At 40.2% G+C, this 19987-nt stretch overlaps 1 non-coding gene, 1 pseudogene and 1 gene segment (V, D, J or C); 1 reads left to right on the plus strand and 2 right to left on the minus strand.

Annotated features, from left to right (window-relative positions):
• Positions 1 to 680: 680 nt before the first annotated feature.
• On the minus strand, positions 681 to 2293 carry LOC119872980 (annotated as a pseudogene).
• Positions 2294 to 7239: 4946 nt separating this feature from the next.
• LOC119876476 lies at positions 7240 to 7822 on the plus strand. The segment is given in 2 exon segments: positions 7240 to 7358; positions 7488 to 7822. Coding segments are annotated over 2 exon segments (381 nt in total).
• A 1825-nt stretch (positions 7823 to 9647) lies between these two features.
• LOC119873051 lies at positions 9648 to 9754 on the minus strand. The gene has a single exon (XR_005363855.1). It is a non-coding gene; the product is annotated as a U6 spliceosomal RNA (small nuclear RNA).
• Between the last annotated feature and the right edge of the window lie 10233 nt (positions 9755 to 19987).

Genomic DNA, 19987 nt, shown 5'->3' on the forward strand with positions numbered 1-19987 from the left:
AGCACTGGGTGTTATGCTATGTGTTGACAAATTGAACTCCAATAGAAAAAAATCTGGGGAATTAAAGAGGCATTCATGTCCAGGAGATAGAGAGGACCCCAGCCCCCAAGATCAACAGAAACTGAATAACACCTCGACATGTAATGGTAAAACTTGAAAATTTCAGAGAGAATGAGAAAAACCTAAAAGCAGTGAGAGATAAGAGATTCCTAACTTATATGGCAAAGAATATCATATTTTTTTCTAGGTAAATAATTTTTATTATCATTTAAAATTCTGTTTTAAACTTGCAACTTTAGTGATATATATCGAACACATTCAATAGTACAGAACACAATCCATTTAATCTTGAACACACTATATAACAAAACTACAGAAATGAGCACAAACCCCACTAACCAGTATGCTCCCTCATCAATTCTATAACTGCAATAAATTTAATACTGTAAACAAACACTGAACAAATCAGAGCACTGTGGAAAGAACTCAGCAGCTCAAACAAGTCATACTATAATTTTTATGCGCTCAGAGAATAGTGAGGCAAATCGAATTCTTAGAATGTTACTTAAAAATAGGTTTTTAAAGACAAAGGTCCCAACTGATTCTTATATACACACACAAAAGTTCAGCTGTCACAGACAGCAAATGTTGAATTTATGCACTGGAGTTTCCGGCAGCATCCTGCACATTTGGAATAATTAAACAAAGTTGTCAAATCTAGGATGGATCATTCAAATCTGTATAGGACGGGACACAGCCATCCTGGGCTACTGCGTATGTGCTCACTGCTGCTTCTCAAATGCAAAAACCAAGTAAATGCTTGTGGCTTCCCACTCTGATCTACTTAAGGTTCCCCAAGGTAACCTTACTTGACTGTTCTTCATGTACTCTGCTGCATGCTCATAGTCATCCACCTTCTCGGAGGCAAGTTTGGAATTCTTATTTGCTGGATATGGCTCCAAGGCCTGCATTCATTTTAACAGCATTTTATTTTCGTTGTGCTTAATCTTTTCCTCATAGAATTCCAGAAATGTCTTTTTGTAGACTAGTTTCATATTGTACTTCTTCGCCATTTCATTTAGCAATGGAAAATAGACCAGGAATTCAGGGACATCCACAACACCTTCCAAGTTGAAGTCACATTTGCAGCCAAATAAAGGATAATCTCCTTTCTTCTGAAACTTCACAGTATATATCTCATTCCCAAAATATTCTGTTTCTGAAGCTTCAAGGCATCTTATCAGTTCAAAGCTATTGGGAGTGGTACCAATAAAATAGCCTCCAGGGCTCAGTCTCTCACAGGCATTTCTGAGCATCATGTCAGCCTGCTCATAGGATTCAAATGAATAATGACAGACAAACTGACAACTACAGATGTCAAAGCATGTTTCGGTGTCATGAAATTTGTTAATCAAAAGTTCCTTTGAACAATCAGCAGTTACAAATTCTGCACTGAAAATATATTCATTATCACGACAACGATTTTTCATGTCCTCATACCGCTGCTGACACTGTTTGACAGAAACATCAGCGATATCTGTACAAACTAGCTTGTTAATTCTTCCCTTTTTCCATTTGAGCAAATCTCCACCTTTACCCCATCCCAGGTCCAAAACAGTGATATCGCATTTTTTTTTCTGTCGTACCTTTTCTAAAAATTCCCCAATGATGACACTTTTCATCCAATTATTAAAGTTTCTTAGGTAAAAAATACGACTTTGGCTACGCTTCTCCAAACCAACTTCCTGTAGTTCATTATAGTGGGCAGCCACTGCTGAACTGTGTCCTTCTTCTAATTTTTTTTTGCTTTTCAAGAACATCCGCAAGTTTTATTTTTCTCTTCTTCTGTGTGCCATCTCCAGTAGAAGGTTCATCTTTTGGAAAATCATCAGTTTCCATTCTTCTTTTCCTTGAAATGCCCTCATCATCACCAGAACCTTTTTCCTCTGGGACAATTTCAGCATCAAGTTTTCTTTTCTTGGTTGGAGTATCTTCCCCGCAACTAGAACTTTCCTTTATAAGATCATCTTCAAATCCATTTTTCTCTTTTTTGGTGTGTCTGCTTGTCCCCAGACAGGAGCCTTTTCAGAAAGTCGAGTCCCAGGAGTGGTTGTGTTTTCATTAATACTGAATGAAGACATTGTTTCCAAATCTTTTGATGCTTTTGCCTCTTCGAGAGAGAGCTTTTCACACTCTTCTGCTTTTGCAGAATTTTCCATTTTTGATTACTTAAGTAGGTGGCAAAACTTCATGAACTAAGATAAGTGGAACTGCTGGGTGTTTCTTCTGGCTTGGTGACACCACGCAGGCGGCTACGGCTCTCAAGGAATATCATATTAATAACAGACTTATCAACAGAGCCAAGGCAAGCCACAAAGCGCTGGTATGATATATTCAGGGGCCTGAATGAGAAGAACATGCAGCCAAGAATAGTTTCTCCAGCAAGGCTGTCATTCAGAATAGGAGAGATAAAGAGCTTTCAGGATGAAGAGAAACTGAAAGAATATGTGATCACCAAAGCAGCTCTGCAAGAAATATTAAGGGTGACCCTGTAAGCAAAGAGGGAGCCCAAAGAAACAATCTGAACAGGGATCCCTGGGTGGCTCAGTGGTTTAGCGTCTGCCTTCAGCTAAGGGCTTGATCCTGGAGTCCCGGAATGGAGTCCCGCATCAAGCTCCCCCATGGAGCCTGCTTCTCCCTCTGCCTGTGTCCGTGCCTCTCTCTGTGTGTGTGCCTCTCATGAATAAATTAATTTTAAAAATCTTAAAAAAAGAAACAATGTGCACAAGTAGTGACTGAATAGGTAACACTATGACACTAAATTGATATTCATATCTTTCAGTAGTTACTCTGAACATGAATGGGCTAAACGATCCTGTCAAAAGATACAGAGTATCAGACTGGATAAAAAGCTTATGTATATGCTGTCTACAAGGGACTCATTTTAGACTTAGGGACACCTTCATATTGAGGGGGTTGGAGAACCATTTACCATTCAAATGGACCTCAAAAAAAAATAAAGCTGGGGTAGCAATCCACACATCAGAGAAATTAAAGTTTATCCCAAAGTTTGTAATAAGAGATGAGGAGGGATAGTATATCATATTTAAAGGGTCTGTCCTTTAATAAGAAGACTAAAAATAATGAATATTTATGCCCCTAATGTGGGAGCAGACAAGAATATCAACCAATTAATAATCAAAATTAAGAGATACTTAAATAATAATAATTAATAGAGACTTCAACAAGGCACTCTCAGCAAAGGACAGATATTCTAAGCAGAAGATCAGCAAAGAAACCAGGGCTTTGAGTGTCTCACAGAACCAACTGGATTTCACATATACAAACAGAACATTCTGCCATAATGCAATATAATACATATTCTTCTCAAGTGCACATGGAACTTTCTCCAGAATAGACCACATACTGGGTCACAAATCAGGTCTCAACCTATATCAAAAGATTGGGATTGTCCCCTGCATATTTTGACCTTAATGCTTTGAAACTAGAACTCGATCACAAGAAGAGAGTTGTAAGGAAGTCAAACACTTGGAAGTTAACCTGCATCCCACTAAAAGATGAAAGGGTCAACCAGGAAATTATAGAAGAAGTAAAAGATTCATGGAAATTAACGAAAATGAAAATACAACTGTTCAAAATCTTTGAGATACAGCAAAAGCGGTCGTAAGAGGGAATACCTCAATACAAGCCTCCCTCAAAAAACTGAGAAGTCTCAAATATACAGCTAACCCTATACCTAAAGGAAGTGGAGAAAGATCATCAAATAAAGCCTCGATCAAGCAGAAGAAGAGAGATAATAAAAATTTGAGCAGAACTCAATGAAATAGAAACCAGAAGTGTAGAACATATCAATGAAACCAGGGCTGATTCATTGAAAGAATTAATAAGATCAATCAATCCCTAGCCAGACTTATTAAAAAGAAAAGAGACTCAACTTAATAAAATCATGAATGAAAAAAGAGAGAGCACAACCAAGACCAAGGAAATACAAACAATCTTAAAAATGTATTATAAGCTACTATATGTCCGCCAATTAGGCAATCTGGAAGAAATGAGTATATTGCTAGACATCTTCAAATTACCAAAAGTAAAACAAGAAGAAATAGAATACAGGCCAAAAAGCAGTGAGGAAATTGAACCAGTCATCAAAAACCTCCCAGGACACAAAAGTCCAGGGCCAGATGGCTTTCCAGGGGAATTCTTCAAACATTTAAAGAAGAAATAATACTTATTCTACTAAAGTTATTCCAAAGGACAGATGGAAAGAATGCTTCCCAAGTTGTCCTATGAGACCAGCAATACCTTGACCCCAGAACTAGACTAAGACCCCATCAAAAAGAATAATTACGGACCAATATCCCTGATGAGCATGGATGCAAAAATTTTCACCAAGATACTAGCCAACTGGATGGAACAGTACATCAAGAGGATTATTCACCAGGACCAAATGAGATTTATCCCTGAGGTGCAAGGGTGGTTCACGAGTCCTAAAACAGTCAATATGATAATCATATCAATAAAAGACAAGAACCATATGATCCTCTCAATAGATGCAGAGAAAGCATTTGACAAAATACAGCATCCGTTCCTGACAAAACTCTTCAAAGTGTAGGGATAGAAGGGACATATCTCAATATCGTTAAAGCCACCTATGAAAAGCCCACAGTGAATATGACTCTCAAGGGGGAAAAACTGAGAGCCCTTTCCCTAAGGTCAGGAACATGACAGGGATACCCACTCTCACCACATAGCACATGAAAAGTAATGAAAGGCATTCAAATTGGCAAAGAAGAGGTCAAAATCTCCTTCTTTGCGATGACATGATACAGTATCTGGAAAATCCAAAAGACTCCACCCCAAGATTGCTAGAACTCATACGGCAATTTAGCAATGTTGCAGGATTTAAATTAATGCACAGAAATTGGTTGCATTTTTATACACTAATAATGAGACTGAAGAAAGAAAAATTAGGGAATCAATTCCATTTACAGTTGCACCCCAAACTGTGAGATAACTAGAAATAAACCCAATCAAAGAGGTAAAGGATCTATGCTCTAAAAAGTACAGAACACTCATGGAAGAAATCAAGGAAGAGATAAAGAGATGTAAAGACATTCCATGAACTGGAGGTTATTATGCTGAGTGAAGTAAGTCAATCGGAGAAGGACAATCATCATATGGTGTCACTCATATGAAGAATATAAGAATTAGTGAAAGGGATTAAAAGGGAAAGAAGGGAAACTGAGTGGGGAAAATTAGAGGGGGTGACAAACCATGAGAGACTCCTAACTTAGGGAAATGAACAGAGTATTAGGAGGGCAGGTGGGCGAGGGGATGGGGTAGCTGGGTGATGGGCATTGAGGAGGGCACTTGATGGGATGAGCATTGGGTGTTATACTATATGGTGGCAAATTAAATTTAAGTAAAATAAAACATACACAAATGTTCATAGCAGCTTTATTTTATTAACAGTCACCCTGCGGCTAGTAGACATGGTCATCAATAGATAAATAAACTCCTTGTTTTATAGGCATAGGATGGGATACTACACTGCAACGAAAGGAACAAAGTCTTGATAATTATGACTATGGAAGAATCTCAAAATAAGTGTGCTGAGAAGAAGCCAAACCAAAGAGAGCATATGATTCCGTTTATACAAAATTATAAAACATGCAAACTAATTCATAACAAAAAGGTTCCCTGGAAATGGGTTTATTGATGGTTGAGAGAAGGTGACAAAGAGATTAAGAAGAAAAATTTGCGGTGATACATACGTTCATTATCTGGATGCGATGATGGCTTCACAAGTGGATACACACACCACATCTCATAGTATCGTTCAATTTGGTGCAGTTTATTGTTATGTAAATTATCTATTAAAAAAGCCATTAAATATCCAAGTTTACTACGAAGCGTCTTCCCTCAATCTTGTACAAGTCTTCTCATGTGACACAAATGCAAAATATTTCTCCCACAGGCTTTGATTGCCGTGAAACTACATTTTTTTTGAAACTACATTTTTTAAAGTTATACACGATGTCTTCCTGCATGTATGTACTATATTGTTTATTTTCAACCATCATGATTCCAACCTATTTCACATTGTCCTTGCATATCTTAATAGAAGTTTGTAGGTGCTTGTCCAAAATTCCTTTCTAGCATAGATTTGAGGCAGGTTTCTGACAATATTTGGAAGGTGGAGGGGAAGCGAAGAGATACCTGACCTAAAACAGGATCCAAGCCTAAATTTCTTACTCCTCTCTGCATCTGGGAAACCGTTACACTATGTTGGCTCTGAACTCATAAAGTTCTTGACCTGAATGTGTGGGGAGTCACCTCCAGGAAACAGCTGCGCTAAGCTTCTGAATGTATCCAGGAATAAATGTTTACAGAACTTTATGAAAGTTCTGTAAGACTCCAACTTTTTCCTAGTAATCCTGATTTCTTCCCTTGTGGGGAAAATTATTTGATTAATATTTGGCAACGAATTAAAAAAATCATTCATGGATGATGTATCTTTTGTCTAGAATTCCTACTTTTCACTTTTAAATGATACTGAAACTTAGGAATAGTTGAATATGAAAACATTTGGATATAGAATGCAGTTATTTTCTTCAGAAAAACTTATTAAAAAGATATATTATTATTATTATTGGTTTTATTTTAGAACCACTTAAATACTGTATTTCAAGTAAAGGCATTTGTTCATTACTTTGTGTAACTTAACAAACAACTAGTGAATATATAAAAAATGACGGTCACTATTCTCAGTTTAGGAGTATGGTGCCAAAATACACAGAATCAATCAGCAATTTCTTTTCTTCTTATTACCTTTTCTGTAATCAACCCTGACCACTTTTCTGACAGACGGTGCATTATAGGCTGGCCAACATGGGTATATGAGAATATTATAAAGTACTGTTGTGAAATGCTTTAGTACACGGTTACCCTGTCAGCTACCAAATCCCCCGGGATGATGTGTTACGGAACTTCCATACCAGGGAGTGTCTGAAGAACAAAATGGACTTGAGAGGTTAGACTGTTGTTTTTCAGAGTTCCAAGTGCCACCTGAAGCCTGACATGGGCCTCAGAAGTCAGGGATCAAACAAGGTTGTGGAGTTTGGGAGGACCCTGACCAACATAGTTCATTCAGTGCCTGTCCACCAGGGGGTGCAGCTTCCTACCACAAACACTACCCTGGGTGAAATGAGGGCTTCCCCTGATCATTTCCCTCACACCACGTTTCTTCACGTTGAAGAGTGATGAACATTATTTAGGTGACACTCCAGAGATGAAGTGTCCTCCAGGCTTTGTGATTGCCCTATTCTTCATGGTTGGTAAGTAAAATGTCTCTTAAAATTTAAATTTAATTTTTTCCACTATGTCGGCAAAACTGAATTTAAGTATTATTTTCTCTAAGAGCTTCATGCCCAAGCTGACACAGATCTCTTTTCTTTTTCCCCCAGGACAAACCCATGGAGACTCAGTGAACCAGACGGAAGGCCAAGTGACCCTCTCAGAAGAGGCCTTCCTGACTATGAACTGTACTTTCTCAACATCATGGTCACCCAGTCTATTCTGGTATGTCCAGTATCTGGGAGAAGGTCCAAAGCTTCTCCTGAAAGCCTTGACAAACAAGGCAAAGGGAAGCAACAAAGGTTTTGAAGCCACCTTGGACAGTTCATCCAAATCCTTCCACTTGAAGAAAGGCTCAGTGGAAATGTCAGACTCAGCTGTGTACTACTGTGCCATGAGTGACACAGTGATAGGGACTGCAGGGGGAGCTGGGTGCAAACTCTGAGCAGAGCAGGGCCTGGATGCTGAGCCTCTCTGACTGATCCACTGGGGTTCTCACGCAGTCTGTGGTTGTCTCTCGGTGTCTGGTTGATACAAAGTCAGACAAATGGCTGGAGCTTAGGACCAGAAGTGACATTGCACAACATCAACTGTTCATTAGTGACATTTAAAATACTTTGATGCCAAGAGTTCCTCAGCCAGGGAGTAAGCAATTTCAAGATAAATCCATGTAACAATGAGGTGGCACCTGCCTGATACTTGCTGTGAGAGTCCAGCCGCACAAGTGTGTCAGACAGGCCTGGTGGGTATTACTGTGCCTTATGACACTTTTACACAGACACAGTGTGCCTGAGAAGGTGGCATCTGCCCAGTGTCTTCCTGATGGAGGTTGATGGGAGAGGTGATGGGAGAGCTTCAGCCTCCAACCAGGTTTTAGTGGAGAAAGAAGGGAAGGGAAGAAAGGAGGAGGAACACATGTACCTAAGCAAGGAAGAGAGAGGCCCTGGGCCTTTGTTTAGTTGCCTTGAAATATAAATATTATTCCCAAATTTGTATAAATGTAAAAGGATGTGAAAATGTAGTTTGAAAATTTCAAATTTCTCAGACACTTGGATAAATATAGTAAACTAGAAATGCCTGCCTGGCTCTGTAGATAAAGCTGCAACTCTGGATCTCAGGTTTTATGCTTCAGCCCATGTTGGGTGTAGATTACTTAAAAAAAAAGTCTAAAAAACCTCCATGGTAGATAATAATACTTGTTTATCTCTTGATTTCCAAATTCACTTTTTTGGAAAATATTTTATTTGCTTATTTGAGAGACAGAGTGCATAGGCACAAGTGTCTACAAGTAGGTAGATGGAAAGGGAAACACAGGCTCCTCACTGAGCAGGGAGCCGTAAATTGAGGCTCAATTCCAGGACCCTGAGATCATGACCTGAGCTGAATGCAAAATCTTAAATGACTGAGCCTCTCCCATACCTCTAATACTCTTTAAGAAGTTTAGTAAAGACATCCCAAAGGGCAGAAATTCACAAACACAAAGGGAAACATGAAAGAAGTTATCAGCAGACAGTAAAGTCAACCAATTTTAGAAAATGAGCTGTATATGCTTAGGAGCGAACAAAGATACTAAAGAAGAAAACCAGGCCTAGGGTGGAAGCACTCAGTGTTGCTGTGCCCTCCAGAAAGGGTCAAGGAAAAGAAGCACCACATATTTTTTGTGAATTAAGGAAGATTTCATGGCCCACATTGGTGGGAATGTGTGTGTGCGTAGGTGTGCGTGTGTGTGTGTGTGTGTGTGTGTGTCTTGAGGTTAAGGGAAGGAATCTAAGTAGACTGAGTGGTCACCTTCAGCGCTCAGACCTGAGCATACAAAGCATGGAAGGTTACTGTGATTCAGCTGAAGTAATGGAATGATATAAATTTAAGAGTTTGGTAACCTAATGACCAAGCTCTGGTGTCTCTTCTGGCCATTCTAAATCGCTGAGCTGTGGAAACTAAACAGTGAGGAGGAGGAGGACTCAGAGACAGGATCTATTGTCTGAGCCCTGCAGCCTGAGCTCTTTAGCCAAGAGTGATTAGATTTTTCTGCTGTCTGGCCCCAGAGAGGCGTGTGACCAGACCCTGACAGTGAGGAGGAACACTAGCATTCACCAGAGGTAGCTTGACAGAGCTGCAATGAATAGTCTAAACACTTTGCCTTCTTGCCATAAGTGACCTATTTCTGCCTTGGGTGAAATCACATAGTGTGAGCATACAAGATTCTTATATCTTGTTTTCATGATCTTACATGTTATGTGGTTTCTAGAATTCATTACAGGTAGTATTAAATGATTATGTACTGCTTCAGGAATTTTCATGTCCTTCTTACACATGGGCCATGCTAATATCCTCTGTATCATTCTAATTTTAGTGTATGAGCTCCCAAAGTGAGGCCTGTCCATCATATGTTCATAAGTGCCACCCACCGACTTTTATCTCAAATGCAGTGAATGAACATATCACAGTTAAACCATCTATCCTAAGTCTTCGTTTCAATATAAATCTTACTCAAGTTTATTTTCAGATTTAATGTTTTTATTAAAGTTGCTTAATGCAAAAGAGTTTTGGGTAGTGAGACTCTCAGCTGGTACAAAGAGAAGTGTGACAGGACCCACACAACTTGCTATACCAGGAAAGTCCTGTTTCCTGTTCTGGGACCAAAGCAGGATGTACCAGACAATCCCCCCTCACCTTGGCAGTCTCACCTCACACTGTTGAGCCCTGAAATTGCAGAAGCAGATGACATTTTTCATCTAGTGGGAGAACCCGAACATGGTGCCTCCAGGCTTCTCAAGGTGGTCATAGCTTCCATGTGGCTTGGTCAGGATGGTCCCTGTGCGAATGTGCCACCTGTATGACTTCAAATCAAGAGAGATGGGCAGTATCTTGTGGGTACCTTGAGAAGGACATGTGTAAAGTAGAAGTGTTTTGTGCCACATCACCTATTCTGAAACCCCTGATCCCATGCTTTTTCCTTCAGGATCTAGTATTGCCCAGACGGGAACTGAAGCCCAAGCAGCAAAGTCAGTGCCGGAGAAGGGGGCTGTCATCCTGGAATGCACATATAACACCAGTGAACTCAGTTAAAGTCTATTGTGGTACAAGCAGCTCAGTAGTGAGGTGGTGATGTTCCTTATCCATCAAGAATCTTACAGCCAGCAAAATGCCACAAATGTCGCTACTCACTGCATTTTCAGAAGACAAGAAAATCCATCCAACTCGTCATCTACACTTCAGAGCTCGCGGACTCCGCAATGTATTCCTGTGCACTGAGGGAGCCCACAGTGAGTGGCACCTTGGAGGGAGGTGTACCCAAGCCCCACAGCTCTTGTTGATGCCTGCTCCTGCTGTAGGGCCCAAGGCAGGGATTTGCCATCCCAGACAGGATGAGGCTAAGGTTGTGGCAGCACAGGCGCAGGGCTAGAGGGAAATTCTCACTCTCAGAAAACACCTCTCCAGTTAAGAGTTATCCTGCATCCAAAAGATCCCTGTTGGGGATCCCTGGGTGGCGCAGCGGTTTGGCGTCTGCCTTTGGCCCAGGGCGCGATCCTGGAGACCCGGGATCGAATCCCACATCAGGCTCCCGGTGCATGGAGCCTGCTTCTCCCTCTGCCTGTGTCTCTGTCTCTCTCTCTCTCTCTGTGTGACTATCATAAATAAATAAAAATTAAAAATAAATAAAAAATTAAAAAAAAAAAAGATCCCTGTAAATTTGTGTTGAAATTGTTATCGAAGACTAGAATAACCACAGTAAACATGTTGCCATTTTGCAATTAGATTCAGCTAGAAGATTTGGCTAAGGAAATTTAGAAATCTTGACTCAAAAATCAGTAATAATGTGTGTGAATCGTTGGATTTTCAGATAAATTTGTTCACTACAATTCATTGAGGATATCTTTGATACAGGCATCGTTAGAATAAGAAAGGCCATGAATTATCTGTGTGGTTTCCTTTTTTTGTTTTATATCATACTGTTTCGTACCATTTAGGGATTTAGTTTGATTAGATTTATTTATTGCGAGTACTAAATCGTACTCTCATTTAGTTTCAAGAGACCTGCTCTGTGATGTAATTGGTACTAGTGTCCATTCCATCTTATTAACACATCTCTCAAACCTAGATGTGCTCAGGTTGCATATAGGAGGTTTAACTGCTTCTCACCAGTCTTATCCACAAAAGATCAGAATTAGGAGCTCTTAGGGGTACATGGTGAAGGAGCAGAGTGTGAATTGTCCTCTTTGTGTGTTCCTGCCCCTCAACACTCCTTCAAGAACATTTTTTGCCTCATGTGGCTCAGTGTGTACACTCTCGAGCCCTCCTTGTTTGATCCTTTTTTGCCACATTCTCCCCACTTTCCTCTTCCCACCTCTCACTGCATGTCCCTTGTGCCTTCAAGTTTGAATGGTAACGGATGATTGATAAGACCAACGTCTTGCATTCTAACACCCTCTTATGTTTGCTAGAAAGGCAGATGTGTAGAGTAGAAATCTTAAGAAGAATCTCTTGATGGGTTCTAAGTACAAAATTTTACCATTTTAACTTACATTTTTACTATTTACATTTCTTTGACATGTACGGTGGTATCAAATACATTTACGTTGTTGTTCAGCCAGCACCACATTCCATTCCTAGAATTCGTTTCACCTTGAAAAATTGTATATTTTTACCCATTAAACAATAACTCTCCATTATTGCATCCCTCCATTCCTTGGAAAGTATTAATCTGCTTTCTTGTTCCATGAGATTCACTGCTTCAGATACTTCAAAGAATTGGAATTATTCAGCATTGGTCATTTTGTGACATTTCATTTGACATAATGCCCTCAGTGTTCATCCATGTTTCAGCATGTAACAGAATTTCTTTTTTTTTAAGGTCGAATAATATTCCAGTGCTTTACAGAGTACATTTTGTTTATCTATGTCTATCTGTGGATGGACATTTGGGTTGCTTCCACCATTTGGTGGAAATTGGAATTTATAATCATCTCAATAATTCAGATATATAGACAAATTCTTTCCATTTCTGAGTTGACTCGTGAGATTGAATTCCTGGATGATAAGGCAATTCTATTTCAGATTTTTGAGAAATATTTATACTTGTTGATTGGAACAACAATGCTCTAGACTGTGTTAACAGAAGCAAGTTTCAAGGAAGAGAGAACGAGCATGATTACTAGTCATGGATGGAGCTCCAGTAGATCGGCGCATCACAAAACCTTAGAAGAGTTTGTGCCTCTTGCTACACCGTATTACTTACACCAGATGCCTAATAATTGTTCTGAATGGAACTGTGAGGCCACTACCCATGGGTCAACTCCTGAATAGCAGTTTATGGATCCATTATAACAGTAAAAGAGTCAACCTGTAATTTCTTAATTCTTCCTCATTAGTTCCATTTGCATTAATAAAGAACCAGTAAAAGACTGTCTTGAGATATTCCAAAGGCTTGGGAAGAAGTCATTTTGCTACCCTCTAGAGTCTCTCTCAACGTTTCTTTGTCAACTATCTGTAGTGGCAAAAACAGGGAACAGGGTTTTGCTATGATCCAGCTCTGTGTTCAAAACTCTTAGTTCTGCCGTGAATTTTCCTGGCCCTTTTGAGCTTTGTTTCATTATTTGTAAATTGTGAGCGTGATGTCTTCTTTAATATTTTGTTGTGTCAATTTAACAATAATGTATTGAGGGATCCCTGGGTGGCGCAGCGGTTTGGCGCCTGCCTTTGGCCCAGGGCGCGATCCTGGAGACCCGGGATCGAATCCCACGTCGGGCTCCCGGTGCATGGAGCCTGCTTCTCCCTCTGCCTGTGTCTCTGCCTCTCTCTCTCTATCTCTCTCTCTGTGTGACTGTCATAAATAAATAATTAAATAAATAAATAAATAAATAAATAAAAACAATAATGTATTGAAAGAGTTTGATGAGTATCAGATGAACAATTTAGGAGGGCAATCTTAATAGGTACAGAAAAAGCATTTGACCAAGTCCAGATCCATTCCTGAGAGAAAGTGCCAGTGAATTAGATAGAATTGAAGGGGATCTGCACCTTGCAGAAGGGCTCAACAGAAGGCTGCGTCAAATGGCATACTTGATGGTGAAAGCTTAGTTGCTTTTTCGTTACTTTCAGAATTAAGGGAAGAATTTTAGCTCTTACCTCGTGTATTTAATATGGAAGTACAGGTTCCAGCCTACTCAATAAGCCACGTGGTAGAAAAAAAGGCCATACAGTTTGGAAAGAAAGAAGTGAACTGATCTTTATTAATAGGCAGCATAATTGAGCAGAAAATGCAAGGAAATCTTCAAAACAGCTACTACAACAAATTGGTTTAAGAAAGCCAAATGTACACCTGCCATATGATCCAGCCATTCTACTCCCAAATATGGACTCAAGAGAAATGAAAGCATTTGTCTATAAAAAGTCTCATACTCAGAAAAAAAGTCTTATACTCAATAATTCACGGCACCTTTATCTGTCACAGCCCACTGGGACTAATCCATATGGTCAGCAACAGCTAAATAGACAAATTGTTTTATAGGCACAAGATAGGATATGACACAGCAACAGAAAGAAACAAACTCTTGATAAGATGACCAATGAAAAAAATCTCAAAATAATTATGTTGAGAAGAAGCCAACAAAAGAGTACAATTTGTAGAATATTTATACAAAATTATAAAATATGCAGACTAACTAATGCCTGAAACATTCCCTGGAAGTGAGGATGGTGCGGGTTGAGAGAAGGATTACAAAGAGACATGAGAAAGCGTTTGAGGTGATGCATACGCTCATTACCTCAAATGTGGCGAGGACTTCACAAATACATACATATGTCAAATCTTACAGAATCGCTCACTTCAAATCGGCACAGTTTATTTTTATGAAAGTTACCCATAAATAAAGCCATGAGATATCCAAATTTACTATGTATATCTTCCCTCACTGTTGTGCAATATTTTCGTGTGACCTAAAATGCAAACTATTTCTCCTGTAGGTTTGCAGTGGTTTGTTTGTTTTACAGAAAGTTATAGGTAATGATGTCCACAATAGCCAAACTGTGGAAGGAGCCTCGGTGTCCATCGAAAGATGAATGGATAAAGAAGATGTGGTTTATGTATACAATGGAATATTCCTCAGCCATTAGAAACGACAAATACCCACCATTTGCTTCGACGTGGATGGAACTGGAGGGTATTATGCTGAGTGAAGTAAGTCAATCAGAACAGGACAAACAGTGTATGTTCTCATTCATTGGGGGAAAATAAATAATAGTGAAAGGGAATATAAGGGAAGGGAGAAGAAATGTGTGGGAAATATCAGAAAGGGAGACAGAACATAAAGACTCCTAACTCTGGGAAATGAACTAGGGGTGGTGGAAGGGGAGGGGGGCGGTGGGTGGGGGTGAATGGGTGACGGGCACTGAGGGGGACACTTGACGGGATGAGCACTGGGTGTTATTCTGTATGTTGGTAAATTGAACACCAATAAAAAATTAATTTATTAAAAAAATAAAAATAAATAGTCAATTTGCTAGAATCAAAGAGAGAATCAAAGAAGAGCTGCCATGAGCTCTGGGATTGGATAATGGGGGGATACTAATTCATGAGCAAGGTAAAAGAACAGAGAGTCACTTTAAACATTGTACCCATAGTCAACATCCATGTATTGTACACTTAAAATTGAAAGAGGCTGTATCTTAACGGTAAGTGTTTTCTCATGTTATAAATTCAATTTGAAAAAGGAAGACACCACAACACTGATGCTACCAGTGCTGGTGTCCAAAAATTACAAGTAGCCCAAGTAAATCCCATGAATTTCACCAAGATAGTAATGATAGTAGATGTTACAAAATCATGAGTAATAGACACTACAAGATAGTAATTAGTAAGAGTATCATGTGCACACCCCGAAAAGGCACACTCATTAACAGGGAGCACTAAAACCAAAACATGGAATGAAGCTCAGGGGTATATTGTTAGAAAGCAACTTAGATACTGAGGCGAGACTGACTGTCTCTTCTTTACACGGATTGGTTATAATATCAGAAATTAGTCAGTGGGCATCTCACATGAAACTTGGGAAACAAACAGTGCAAGTTTTGCTTATGATTTCCAGAAGCATAGCAAAAAATGATACAGGTCAACTTAGTCGTGCAAAATAAGCTAAATTAAGCTTTATTTGTAGGACTAAGCTGATTTCCACAGAACACCTGGTGCTCATCAGGACACGGGCACTCCCTCATCCCTTCATGTATTGAACCCATCCCGCGGCCCTCTCCCTCTGGTAACCATAGTTTGTTCTGTTTAATAAAGCATCTGGTTCTCGATTTATCTCTCTGTATCATATTTTTGCTCTTTGCTTGTTTGGTTTGTTTCTTAAACTTCACATGCGTGAATCATATGTTCTTTGTCTTTCTCTGGCTTATTTCCCTCAGCATTATACTCTCTACCACCAGCCACATAGTGACAAATGGCAAGATTCCATTATTTCATATGGTTGAATAAGAGTCCATTAAAATTTTATATCTTCTGAACCTTTAGGAAATTACAGTGTTGAAACTAAATGCTCCGTAATATTTATGGATTTCTTTTGAATGAAGATAAGGAAATCAAATAGCACAAGATGAGATTTACTAAATTAATTTCCGAGATCAGTTTCCATACAATTCTATTTTAAAAGTAAGATTTGGTTCACTTTTAATCCCCATTCAATCTAAGCAGTTATCTTCTTCTCTGACCATCTGCGTTTCCTTTATCAGGAAGCTTTGAATGAATGGAGGAGGAGATCTGTGTCTGCTGATTACCTGGTCTGAGGTGTCTTTGCTGACTGTTTGAGTCCTCTAGGGGGCACTGCGGGCCGTACAAGACACCAAGACTTTCTGATGGTCCAGGGTTGAATGTTAGTTAAGGAGAGAACAGAAGTCAAGTGAGCCAGTCCATTATGGATAGCAATGGTGGTGGAGTGAGGGTGGGGTGGGGGAGGGAATCTGTGTCAGTTCATCTCATGTTTTCAGCTCTGCCATTTCAACTTCAGACATGTCGAGGCCATGACCCTATATCCAAGTAATTATTCTCAGAACAGGGTAGGATTTTTCTGGGCATTGTGATGTCACCATGAAGCTCAATAGAAAACATGGTTTACAAGCTGCCAATTGTTATGAATAAAATCCCCGAAAATTACTGCCATTGAATTTTTTTCAATACCGCAGATATCCTCCCTCTTCGTACATCCATGCTGAGAGTGGAGAGAACAAGAATGTAGAGAAGAAGAAGAGAGGAAAAAGTAAGGAACAGAAATAGAAGGAAAGGTAGAGGACAATGTTGACTTTGACCGGCCATGTGTGACTTGGCCAGACTCAGCTGTGTAAGTGAGCAGTGTCCACCAGTTGCACAGGAGACTAAGAGAGCTGGAAATTAAATTAGAGAGGACGTTATGCAGACATCTTATTTTTCACTGACCAAATTCTGTTTGGAATCATTATCTATGCAGATGGGAAATGTCTCTATTGGTTTCTAGAACGATCTTGATATCAGGAAATTGTAGATATTTCTGCAATACCCAATGCAGACTAACAGATGGTTCACCACGATCAACTATTTTTATATAACTGAATTTCCACCTTGTAGGTCCAATTATGCAATTTTGGGAATGGAGTCACTCTTCCCTATGATTTATCAAGGTTCTGCATAACCCAGAGACGCTGACACTTCTAGAAATACCATCCACCTTTCCTCACACACTAACCCATACATTTCTTATGTAACGTGTTTATGAAAAGAAAAAGAAGTCTTATATCTTTCTATATTGGAAATATTGCCCCTCTCCCTCGGCAGTGTTGGCAAGTGCAATTTTGAAGACATTACTGTGCAGTGTCACTGGGGAACTGTGGGAGGAGTCTCGAGGTTTGTGACTGATGGGACTGAGGTGTGATTGGTGCCCCGTGATTCTAGTGGAACAGTTTGAGTGTAAGAACAGAGTTTCTCTGGACCCGGACTCTACACTCTGTAGAGTAGGGGTGAAGGCACCTCATTGACTAGACAAGGAATCATGAAGAGACACTGGGATGCTCTGCTGGGGCTCCTGTGGGTCCATGTTTGCTGTGAGTGAGGCGATCCCGAATGGGGCCTGGGGAGTGGTCCAGGGCCACAGTGGTGGGGGAGCTGACACTGAGCTCAGTGGTATTTCTTGGGATGTTTAGAGATTGAAAGCTGCATCAGTGTTCTCCAGTGATATCGTTTGTGTTTGTTTTTCCTTTCTGGCAGTAGTGACAGGGATGAAGGTGGAGCAGAGCCCTTCAGCCCTGAGCCTGCAGGAGGGAGCCAGCTCTATTCTCAAGTGCAATTACTCTAGCGCAGTGAGAAGTGTGCAGTGGTTCCGACAGAATCCCGGGGGCGGCAGCCTCACCAGGCTGTTTTACATAGCTTCAGGGATGAAGCAGAGTGGAAGGCTAAAACTGCACACTGAATGCTAAGGAACTGTTCAGCACCCTCCACGTTGCGGCCTCTCAGCTGGAAGACTCAGCCACCTACCTGTGTGCGGTGGAGGCACAGTGCTCCCTGGTGATCTGCAGCCTGCCCCCAAACTGCAGGTGGGTCTGCAGCACCAGCACTTCCCTGGGGAGGGCATTTGCCCCCACAGCAGCCTGTGCAGTTTTACAATTTCAGCTTTCTCTTACAATAATTTTTTCCTCCTAAACTTAGGTGAATCAGTGCTGTTGTTTGACTTACTTTTCTTGCCCTTTTTCTTCCCAGAAAATTCTTTGTAGGTAAAAACCTCTATGATGGGTCTTGAAGCAAATGACACAGATGCCTATATCCAATGCCCTGATAAATAAATAGATCTCCGGGCGCTACCTATAAAGTACCTGTAGAATAATAGAAATAGAACAGGCTTGAAAAAATAGATACCCGTCAACAGATAGAAAGAAATACCGAGATTCTTACTTAGCCTGTAGGTGGTCCGTGTTCAAGGAAATGTGAAGAGAATGTGTACAATGTTCTTTCAAGTCTCTGTTAGCTTTTTCACTCTTGGGAATAGAAATAGAATTACGTATTTTTATTGAAGTTCAGGAATTCTACTTATCCCACTACATATATTTTCTGTTTCAGTAATATAATCCCTGGTAAAGAAGTAGTTCATTTTATGCACGAACAAAGGGAAGATTTTAGAGTGTAAGTGACTTGGTTGAGCTCATACTATTCCTAAGTTAATAATCTGAGGTGACAGGAGAGCTTATCCTCTGAGTACCTGTTATTGAATGCCCTATAGAAGCACAAGTCTAAATGACTTCTACTGATCAATTTATATAATGTGTGGACATATATCACTGACCACGGTATATCCTTTTAAGGCATTTTTAAAGACCACCTTGTGGAGAAGAGCTTGTGGAGATTTTCATTCTGTTCCATGAAAATGCATTGCTCTTCCTCATGTTTTGAATGAATCTATTACTCATGATTTTGTAACATCATTCTCAGGTTGGGAAAGGGAGCAGAAAGCTTCCAAGACTGTGCAGAGGAATCTCTTCTCTGTTGTAGCCAGAGACAAAGACTTCTGAGACCAAACTCAAAGTTGAACCTATCATGTGGTCCAATTACAGCAGAAATTGAATTCCAGCCTGTGCCGGTTTTTATGTTCATGCAGAACATTGGTAGGAAGGACTGAGACCCTGAAAAATCAGATGGAGGTAGCTGGACAGACTCGCAGTAGCTGGGAGCAGAGGTAGCTTCTCGAATATGTGACCTGACAGTCACAGAGCCCGCAACTCTCCCAAGGACCCCTGCCCTTCATTGAATGCTGTGAAATCCTAAGAATGTGTTGCAATTCCTAATGATTTTATCTTCGTACTTGTCTTTAATGAGTGAGTCCCAGAAGTGGGAGGAATAGGTGCCTGAGCAGAAGCTATACATAGGGCAGCAGGACACAGGCAGGAACACGTGCAGGCTCAGGTTCTGGGTCACAGCAGGCTGTGTGTGAAGTGAGCTGTTGGCAGGACCACCTGCTGTGCCTGTGCCTGCTTTGGACTCTCTGGGGCTTTGGTATGCAGCAAGGGGTGTAGTAAAGTTTGTTGGGAAATTACTACAAAGGAAAGTGTATACATGGACATTTCAAAAAGGGATTTGGCAGTTTCCTACACAGCGAAACACTCATACTATGTGATCCAGCAGTGGCCTTCCTATTTCCCCAAAAAGGTTGAAGATTTATGGCACGCAGAGTTGTACACAGGTGTTTTATGGAAGTTTTATTCACATTTGCCAAAATGAGGAAGTAAGCAGTATGTTCTTCAGGAGGTGAATGAATAAATAAATGGTGGTACGTTTAAATACTGGAATATGGTTGACGCTAAAAAGACAGGAAGTATGAAGCCTTGAAGAGACAGGGCAACCTCGTATACATTTTACTGAGTAAAAACAGCTAATCTGAAAGGGCTATATAGGGTATGATATAATCCCATGATGTTCTGGAAAAGCCAGAAATATGGAGGTATTAAGATTGTGGTTGCCTAGTTTTGAGGGAGGCAGAGGGATGAATAGAGCACAGGGTATGTATAGTGGAGTGATCCTGCTCTGTATGATAGTAAGTGTTGGGTACATGCTTTATACATGTGTTCACACCATTAGAAAGTACAGCAGCAAGAG

Source organism: Canis lupus, chromosome 8, assembly GCF_011100685.1.
Source record: "Canis lupus familiaris isolate Mischka breed German Shepherd chromosome 8, alternate assembly UU_Cfam_GSD_1.0, whole genome shotgun sequence".
Classification (NCBI taxonomy): domain Eukaryota; kingdom Metazoa; phylum Chordata; class Mammalia; order Carnivora; family Canidae; genus Canis; species Canis lupus.